Below are 10163 nucleotides of genomic sequence, written 5' to 3'. Positions count from 1 at the left end.
CAACATTCTTAACCCTCCACTGTCCCCCCCTCGCTTCTCCTCTTACACTTCATTTACTACCGTCACCTCCACCCCACCCTCTTCCAGACTCTCTTCCTACACCCATCAGCTGGCCTAACTCGTTCTTCTCAGATTGTCGCATGAACTTCCGCGGGGTGGTTCCGTTGATATACATGTTTTAAGCTCATAAGTCTTGGTAGTGATGAAGATTCAGTGCAACGTGTGTGGGGTGGCGGAGGCAAACCTCCTCTGCTGCGCCGACGAGGCGGCCCTCTGTCGGGACTGCGATCAGATAGTGCACGCCGCAAACAAGCTCGCCGGTAAACACCAGAGGGTTCAGCTCTCCAACTCGTCTTCGCAGAAGCCCAAGTGTGATATTTGCCAGGTTTGATGATCTTTTGTTTTTCTTTAATCTTTTCAAGATTTCAACTTTTGTATGTTTTAGAGTTCTTCCGTCCGTGATGAACGGGATTGGATACATTGGGTGAGGTGGGATTACTGTTAATCTTCTTTGTTTCTCACAGGGATATGGGAATGCTTGTTTGAACAATCTTGATCATAATAATAAGTATTCTGAGAGGGTGATTGTTGCAGTAGTTTTTAATATGTTGTGGCGGAACTGATGGTACAGTGTTCTGGTGGATGTGTTTGAGATTGTTTTGATGCTTATTTGTGCAGTCATGATGAGCTGTTTTGATATTTCACACAATTCTCACTTGTTTATCCTTTTCTTGTGTTCATTTAACATTGATATGGAGAGAGTTTTCCTTCTAATCTTGCTAGATAATAATTTTGGTTAATTTGTTTATCAAATATGTGAATAGTTTGTTGTGATGAATTCTTGATCATTTGTTAGTCACATATTTGTGAAGGTAGTTTTTGAGTTTACATACAGTTCAGCCTTTACAATCTTCTTTCTATTTGTCTGGAGTGATGTATTTGGAGTTAAGAATTTCAAATTCATAATAATAAATCCACTACACTTGTTTGGATAATTCTATGTTTCAGATGATTTGAAATCCTCCCGTTCTCATTTTGAGCTATTTTCAGTAACATTGTGATGGATTTTTAACTCATTTAGTATGGAGTAATTTGAAAATTTTTCTATAAATCCCTCATTCGAATCTAAATCCGTCCATCCAAATGAAGCCTTGGGGAAAATGCATGCGATTTTAAAGTCGCAGAGGTAACTTAGCTTGGTTTAATACTTGGACTCGAGTAATCGAATATGTAAGCTGAGCCAGTTACTATGTCTTCTCGGACGTTGTGGTTGAGGGCTCCATTTTTGTGAAAAATCCGTGCTAACTGTACCATAGTTGTGAGGGGCCCCGATGTATCAATCTCTAATGGTGAGGGTGTGAGGTTGGTTGATTGGGGGGCACAACATGTGCGCATGCCACCATGCCAGAAACTTAGGTTCGCTGGGAAAAAGCACGTGTTTGCTCCAATGTCATATAGTTTCCATGTATCGTCTCATGCTTTATCTTTTCCAACTGCATGATCTCTTGCAGTAAACAACATGTATTCTGTTAGATGAATTTTATGTTCTGAGTTGCTGCAAATGAGATTAAGGTATCAGTCAGTTTTGTAGCATTATTGCTGTTTGCCTATCATGAGCCGCTCTGCAAGACTAATTATCCTTTTGGGAGGTTAATCTTTTAATCTACATTTAGACTGTCACTGTCTCATACACTGCTTGAAATGATTTCTCTGCTTCGCCTAAAGATATCATATGAAAATCAATTTCTTTTTCTTTTTACCGTTATATTGCCAATTATACGGCACCATGTCCGTTATTATAGCCAAAGCATGCTTGTTATTTTATGTTTACCCCATCAATAGGTTTTGGAACCTGATTGCAATGTTATGCAGGAAACAACTGGCTATTTCTTTTGCCTGGAGGACCGAGCTTTACTTTGCCGGAAATGTGATTTTTCCATACACACGGCGAATACCTTGGTTTCAAGACATCAGAGGTTCTTGCTCACTGGAGTTAAAGTAGGCCTCGAAGCTACTGAACCTGGATCGTCATCATCCTCAGGGAGAACGCACTCTCATTCTAATGAGAAGATCTCAGGAGCAGAAACTCGTCCTCCTACAGAGGGAACAACTCCAATATCGTCAAGTGGTCAACACAGCAAACATTTGCCTGTCCAAGCTAGCATGGTAGGAGGGATTTCATCAGCAGATCTGCCTTTTACTGGAGGTTCTGCAGCTGGAAGTACTTCTCAGTGGCTGTTGGATGAATTTCTTGGATTTGGGGATTACAATAAGAATTACAATTTCATGGATAACAGCTCATCTATGGTATGAATTACTTTACTGTATTACTTCATTTCCTATTCTGTGACATATAGGCCTCTGCTAATTACTTCATCTCTGATTCACTCAAGTAGTTCTTCATAAAACATCATACATGGAAGAAATGTGGAACATTCTTACAGTATCAACAACGTTCAGACCTAATTTGCCTTTGGAAAAATTCCAGCAGGGAGACGCAGACAACTCTCCAATCCTACAAGCCACTGATCAAGAATTTGAGGGCGACGAGTGTATTGCACAGGCTCCAGATACATTCTGGGCAGTGCCGGAGATTCTTTCTCCACCCACAGCATCTGGGCTCTACTGACCTAAGAATTCTCATAGTCAGTCTTACTCTGCTGCTACCTACGTGCCCGACATAACTTCCTCTCCCGTCCACAACTTCCAGCACCCTCACTCGTATTTTGATAGCTCCAGCTGAAGGAGGCATGGTGGCTGAAAATCTTTGAAATCCTTGCTTGTGCCAAATCTTTCTTTCTTCTGTAAGTAGGTCTATGTTGTAGTGAGAATATACACTCCCGGTTGTGCAATCAAGACAGGAACGGTAACGTGTACGAAACTTTAATAAGGTACTTACTACTTAGTGAACTGTGATGTTTAGCTGTTGATCAAGTCAAGCTTGTTTGTACTGCTCTCTTTTCATGTAAGATCTGGGCCTGTGTTCCTAAATTTAGTTAGCTTGACTTGGGTGTTAGGGGATGTTTGAGCTTACAAATTTTTCAAAATTGTTTATACTTGACCTCTTTTTATTAGGATTGGGGCAAAAAATATTTACATTAGTAAAAATCTACACAAATTTTTAATTTTACCGCTCATTTAATATTTCCATATAATAAATTTGTACTTGTAAAGTGGAAATGTAATAATATTAAGTTCACTTCATATATATATTATATTTATTCTTTTATAAGTACAAAAATTTAATTTAAATGATAAATAAGGTGCAAAATGAAAATTTTATACATTTTTTTGCTAACGTCAGTATTTTTAGTCCAAATTCCAATAGAATGGGATTAGGTATAGACAGAAAAGAGCGAAAGTGTAAGTTCAAAACATCTCTGAGAAAAAAATATTATTTTGCATTTTTGTAATTAACTCATATTAATTACAAATTTATCATTACTAATATATATTTATTTTATCCAAACACTTCACAAAACTTGTTTTTAAAATAAAATCAAAACATTTAATAAGTTTAAAAAAAATCTTATGAAACAAATAAAATGTCTTAAATAAACTTAGCCAAACACTCCATTTTGCTTGATTGATATGTTACACAAAGGTATGTTTTTATAATTATTTTGTCAGTCTCACATATAAAACTTGTATTTTTCAATATAGACATTCTAAAATAAGGCTTTGTATTTCAAGAAAGTTATGTTTTTTTTTTTCCCAAGTTACTTAGTAACAGAAACCATATCATCTCTTACTTGTACTAGTAAGCATTAACAAAAGTTTTCATTTAACTTTGTGTGGGTAAAAGAAAAGCAGCAAGAGCAATGAATGTCAATTTTACCCTCTAGGCCCACGCAAGTAAGGATAGGTTTTTCATAACCATCTCTAATAGTTCTTCTCTTAATCTGTTCTTGTAATTTTTTACTTTCTCATTATATGATTATGGTGGAAAAAAACATAAAAAAAAGACAGTAAAAGTAGACAAATGAAATGAGAATCATTAATATTCCTTCTTATTCTTAGTAGTGAAAATAATGGGATTTACAAGGCAGGAAATTAGATTTTTGCAACTATCAACATGTCTAGTCATGCTATGTTCTCAACGTTCTACGCTCTTTCCGTTTCTTGCCCTTCTGTGGAACAACTTTTGGTACATAATGCTGCATCTACGAGCTTATGCTGCTGGGAGATCATATAGATGATTAATTCAGTTAATTATGCATGCGGGCCATGGAGTTGTAATTGTTACGTTCGCCAGCTTTGCAGTATTAATTGCTGCATAAGGACGGCCAATATGCTGCCCATGGATATGTTGATGACATTGACAATGTCGTTGTTGAGCTGAAAAAGAAAACATGATGTGAGCGGAACATGCAACATAAACGAACACCAAGGGAGAGAGAGACAGAGAGGGAGCTTGCTTCATGGTGGAAGATGCAGAGATTATACTAATGTGAACCAACAACTCAAATAACATCCTTCCATTCGAATCGATAAAATTTGAAAAGATTGTTGAGAAGTGGATCCAGAGATAAAGATGATGACTAACCCATCGAAATCCTTCTTTTTCTTGGAGTGCTGCACCTATGATACTCTCTCCAACATTAGCAATCTGGGAAGCAACCACACATATGATGACTTCCGATACATGAATCTGTTTTCAGACGTAATTCTTCATTGGTCGCAGCTTTAGAGTTTAACGAAAAAAACAAATAACATGTGAAATGGCTCTTGCAATTCTGCGAGGCAACCTACTCTTTTCATGCCCATCGCTTTCTTTAAATTAGCTATCACAACCTTACATTTCATATCATTGGTGTATTTTACATGACATGATCAGCAGTCATTCATCCCGGGCAATCTTTCTTAAGAGCCACACCTTATCTATACTCAACTCACCAAATTTTTCAAATTTTAAAGGCATTTTTATGTCATTGAAGGGGTGTTAGAAGCACGATATTCGAGCACCATATAGTAACTGAATAATCAATTTCACTCTGACAAGTACTTAAGTCCAGTTGTTACCTGACCCATAAGACAACCAATAGAAGCAAGAAGAATTGAAGCTAGAACTCCAGCTAAAGTTCCCTCAACGCTGACGGCCCCTTCAGTCCCCCTGGGGACTATCTTGAATGTTGTGACTAGATAACTATAATGAAGAAAAATCACTTCTACATTAACAACAAAGACAAACAAGCTCAGATAGGGCAATAGGCCACCAGATAGAAACCAGTTTTTTCATCCTTTCTACTGTTTACTACTATAAATTTTTCAAAGGAAAACTTGAATTAAGTCGAGTTAAACTAAGAGATAACTACAGCATAGGAGTAATACTGACGTTGTTTTGCCATATGCTTTCCCTATCTCACTTGAGACAGTATCACTCAGTTTAGTAGAGAAACTGGCAACAAATCCAAGTCCCCATAGCCGAGCAAATGCCTCTCCACCAATACCATAGATTGATAGGAGAGCACAAACACAGCCGGCAGCACTCGATCCAATCACACTTCCTGGTCCTCTCCTTCCTTCCCTTTTCTCGGCAACCCCTTGAGCCTCCTTTTGAGCCATTTTCACTTTCGTTGCTGCGGTGCCCTGCAAATTATCCATTCCTTATATCAAATTTCTAACTAGCCAGACGGCAAAATTCTTCCATCCAGATCTTCAGGAAATTTGACAACTTTTGTCATTAATAAACAAATAGAATGTTTATATAGTCAAATGCAAAAATCACAACTTCTTGGCTCTAAGCCATTAACACATCCGAGAAGTATGAATTTAGACACAGCAGGAAAATTTTCAGTTCTAGCATAAAAGCATTGAAAATGCTAAATCCCTCGTCTCCCTATTGTGAGAGCAAATCCCAGAAGGAAACAAACAAGCCAAAAATGCAACTTTTTTTTTTCTCTTGCTTTCAAACTCAAACCATAAAGATTTACATAAGGCCAATTCCTGCACATTTCAATGAACTGAAACCAAGTTTTCACTTTACAAATTCCAGTAACTGCAAAACCCCTAAAAGTCAATTACTTAGTTCAAGACTGCAATCAGAAATTGATGCATGCTTATAACACATACATGATCTCTTTTTATTAGAAAAGAGGAAGAAGAAGAAGAAAGACTTATTTATGGCTCACAATGACAAAGTACGTTGCAACAAGAAGGAACCCGGAAGGGCCAAAGGCACGCCAAGTAAGAGTGCCAAGCAAGAAAGCAGCAGCAATGCCGGACAGAGATAGCCCAGAAACAAGAATTGGCGAGCCCAACAGAAAGATCACAGCGTTGCTGAGGAGGGCAGAGTGCCAAGTGGGAGGCGATGATTGGACCAGCTGAACAGCTTGTTGCAGCAAGCCCGGATCAAGATCAGGGGTTGACGCTTGAATTTGTGTAGGCATTCTTTTCTTCAAAATGGGGGTTTTGGGGCGTGAGTTTGAGGGGAGGAAGAGGGTTTTTGATGTGGGGTTTCGGAAATTGAGCAGAAAAGAGGAGGGCTTGGAAGAGAGAATGATGGGAGTTGAGAGAAAAGTTGCCATTTTTATAGGTTCCGGGTTGGGGTCTGCTCGAGGAAGAAAGAAAGGAGAGCTCCAGTGAGGAGGAATCTGTTGCAAACTATGCAACCAGCAAACTCTAGTCTAGGGGCTGATTTACAAAAATCATCCGACATTTAGTTCAAAGTTACATCCAATTTATTCAATATATAAAATGAAGGAATATATTCTATGAAAAAATTAATAAATTATTTTTTTATTTTTTAAAAAATAAAGTAAATTATCCAGCCCAGAATGTTAAATTGCATATTTCCCTTTAGTTCATGGCATGATAAAATTACGTTTTTAGTTCATAACAATAGAGGCTTAATATTTTTATTTCTTTATGTTACTAGATTTTTATAATAATTTAAAATCAATTAAGATCATTTTAAAATCTCATTACAAATAAAATTAAAAGTCTTAAACTTGTTATCCTACCCACTAAAAAGTGTAATTTTGGTTTCCAATTACTTACATTGAGGACAGGAAAACGCTCTTAATCATCTTTCACTCTCTTAGTAAAAGCGCAAAAGGGGAATAGCTTTCTGGATTTCAAACAGGGGAATAGCGCAGTATTGCTTTTTAAAATTGTGGGATCTATTTTGTTGTCTCTTTAAAGCAGTTGGGAGTAAAAGTGCAACACTCCCTATACGATTGGATTAAAAATACCATTTTGCCCCTCAAATTATTTACATTGATACATGCAATAATTCAAATTTAGTTCCACACAATAGGCCCATTCTATACTAGACCCATCGTTTTATGGGATTTTAAAAATTACTTCATATTATGTTAAAAAATGACAAAAAATAAGGCCAAAAACATTGCGCACTTGGTCCCCATCACTAACTGCCATTAACTTTAACGTACGGTAGATCAACACATGAAACTCACATGCCCTCAAAGTTGAAAATTGATCTATTGTTAAAGTTGACGGCAATTAGCGATGGGGATCAAAAGTGTAATAATTTTTTGCCTCCATATGTCATTTTAAAGGGAACATGGGTTCATTTTTAAAATTTCGTAAAAGGAGAGATCAAGGTATAGAATGAAAAATCCATTGCATATTTATGCAGTTATAAGAGGGTAATTAAACATGAATCAAATTACTTAAATCTTTGATTTTGCATCAGTAACCAAAATTGCATAGAGCAACTGATTCCAGGTATCTGGTACACCAGCAAGGCACCAATGGCTGCAGTCGTTCCCCCTCTGCCCACCGATTCCATACACTGATGGATGCCCGTCTTTCCTTAACTCCGACAATGTTGTCACGTCCAGCAACCGCACCCCCGTCGTCATGTTACTCAGCACCCCCTTCACCACTGCCACTGCCGGCAGCGTTCCTCCGGGGTACACCCCCCCACTGATTGGTTGAGTTTCTCCATTGCATGATCCTGTCCTTGATGCATTCCATTCTGTACCACTGTACATGTAGAGAAAAAAAAAAATCATAAGCTATTGTATAGTGTCGTTGTATTTATAAATGATAGGGTAAATTATAACTATACCTTCTCATTGTTTGAAAAATTACAAATACCCTCTTGATTTTGGCGTCCATCTAATAATGTGCACATTCCGTTAGGTTTTCATCCAATTTTTGTGATAGACTAACCAAAATGCTTTTTTTAAATTATAAATTATAATTTTTTATGTATTTTATAATTTTCTAAAATATTTTTATGAACTAATATTCTCTCTAGATTATTTATTTTACTTGTCCTCAAACCTTTTTATATTTTTTTTATTTTTTTAAAAAATTCAACAAAAGTGAAATAGTAATATCCACTTCGCCCTCTATGGGCTACATAATTATTTTTTATTTGAAGAGAGTATTTTTTATAGGTTTTTTTGCTCATTTTTCATATCACATGGGAATAAATAATATTTTTTTCCATAATATATACATAGTTGTTAAAATGACAATTAATTAATTTATTAATGAGTAAATAAAAAATAATCATATTCAACCAAAAAAAAAAAAAGAATTGTTATAATATATAATATTAATGATGATAGGCAGAAAAGGAACAAGTATACTCACTTGTAATGAGTAGGAGATATGCCCTGAAAGAAAACCTTAGTTTTGGCAGGATTAACGTTGGAATCCACCCATTTGGACCAAGTTCTCAGTCCTTCGCCGAATGCAACCAACCGATCCATGTCTTCATACACTTTATCACCTTGTTGGATGTAGTCCCATCTGATATTAATTTCTATTTAGAATTTTCCCCTTTTTTTTTTGAGAAAAAAACACAAATTCTTTGCTAATTAATTAAAACAAGGGATAATTGGATTGCCTGGAATTTGATAAAATTACACATAAACCTTTTGTTATTTAAAAAATTATATTTAGTCTCCCTAAATTAAAAATTCGCAAAATTTATTGATGTTAGGAAAAAAAATTGAAGACAATCCATATTTTCTCCTGATCGACTGATTATGGACTTATTACATGGATAAATATTTTTCTGACCGAACTACAGTTATGCATCTTCACATGCTAGTACATGCATAAAAGGAGATATCCTTATAAGTAAAGTTTGATTATAAAATATTTATTCTGATATATAAAGAATAAGTTATTAATAAATCAATCGGGATTATGTATGAATTCTCATCTAATGTTTTTGTTGATATGTCCAAATTTGGTGAATTTTGTTAGACGTAAACAATTTACTAGATTTTAAATCTTCAAATCACATTTAGTTTAAATATAAACACTAAATTTCAGCCGAGTACGGAGTTATTATCCTTTAAAATAATTTGAAGAAACATTAATTAATAAATTCTTACGGTTTCTGGTTTCCTTTGTGAAGCCACCAGTGCCACGTGTTGAATATAAGCATATCAAACCCTTTCCAAAAGTCGCCATTTTGGATGGAGTCCAGCTTCAGAACTCTGCCTAATTTCTTATCAAGAACCAGATCAACCAGAAACGCGTTTCTAGACAACATCAATGAGATGTTGTACTCCTGCAAAATCGTGAGTACTTCAATTAACTTTGATGTCTGAATATTGCAGGTTATTTGTCATCATGAATTTCACAAGTATATGGAGCAACTACGTGCGTACCGGCATATAAAATGTGGAGAGGCTGCCGGTCCTGCTCAAGGAGAAGTTTGATTGGGGCAGTGCTGCATGCAGCATGCATGTAAGAGATTGCCACTGGTTCAGGCTCAGAGAGTCTCCCACAAACAGTATTTTCTTCCCTTGATACCTCCTCAACAAATCTTGCCCGTTAAACCTGCACCATAATATTCCAGTATATATTACGACTATGATTTAAAAATTATAATAAATCAATACTATCAACTATAGTCGCGTACTTGGGCAGTTCACATCCGCTGGGCTTCCATCTGTACTTGAGGTAGACGTCATCAGGCCTTCCATTCCCGAGACAATCAAACTGTTTCTCGATAAACGAGCACATGGAAGCGTTATATAAAGGGTACGAGTCGTCGTATACCCAACTACCTCGAAAGAAATCACATCCTGCATCAATACAGGACGACGGTCGGAACCATAAAATGAAAAGTAGAAAAATGTATGTGAATGTGAAGAATTCATGTCCCATTCTTCTTAAGTGAGATGGGATTTAAGGAAAGAGAAGAGTTGTATGAATTAATTAGGAAAAAG

At 36.3% G+C, this 10163-nt stretch overlaps 3 protein-coding genes across 5 annotated transcripts; 1 reads left to right on the top strand and 2 right to left on the bottom strand.

Annotated features, from left to right (window-relative positions):
* Positions 1-3103, top strand: LOC105165473 (B-box zinc finger protein 22-like). 2 transcript variants are annotated; one of them, XM_020694963.1, is made up of 3 exons: positions 1-385; positions 1873-2307; positions 2397-3103. In XM_020694963.1, exons 1-3 carry the CDS (start codon positions 203-205, stop codon positions 2682-2684), a joined length of 906 nt encoding a protein of 301 aa, XP_020550622.1. In that variant the 5' UTR covers positions 1-202; the 3' UTR covers positions 2685-3103. The 2 variants fall into 2 exon arrangements, with proteins under 2 accessions (XP_020550622.1, XP_020550623.1); XM_020694964.1 differs by having other exon boundaries at positions 5-385; positions 2489-3101.
* LOC105165472 (protein VTE6, chloroplastic) lies at positions 3994-6653 on the bottom strand. Of its 2 annotated transcripts, none has more exons than XM_020694378.1 (5): positions 6132-6653; positions 5336-5589; positions 5023-5146; positions 4547-4651; positions 3994-4338 (listed from the first exon to the last, which is right to left on the bottom strand). In XM_020694378.1, the coding sequence occupies exons 1-5, from the start codon at positions 6525-6527 to the stop codon at positions 4243-4245; spliced, it is 975 nt and encodes a 324-aa protein (XP_020550037.1). In that variant the 5' UTR covers positions 6528-6653; the 3' UTR covers positions 3994-4242. The 2 variants fall into 2 exon arrangements, with proteins under 2 accessions (XP_020550037.1, XP_011082792.2); XM_011084490.2 differs by having other exon boundaries at positions 4547-4609; positions 6132-6576.
* LOC105165471 (protein trichome birefringence-like 43) lies at positions 7567-10160 on the bottom strand (the record flags this gene model as incomplete). The annotated part of the gene is given in 5 exon segments (XM_011084489.2): positions 7567-7950; positions 8569-8727; positions 9321-9499; positions 9600-9771; positions 9854-10160. Coding segments are annotated over 5 exon segments (1074 nt in total). The 3' UTR covers positions 7567-7634.

The sequence above is a fragment of the Sesamum indicum genome, linkage group LG6 (genome assembly GCF_000512975.1).
Source record: "Sesamum indicum cultivar Zhongzhi No. 13 linkage group LG6, S_indicum_v1.0, whole genome shotgun sequence".
Lineage (NCBI taxonomy): Eukaryota > Viridiplantae > Streptophyta > Magnoliopsida > Lamiales > Pedaliaceae > Sesamum > Sesamum indicum.
This window is presented reverse-complemented; position numbering and strand designations above follow the sequence as displayed.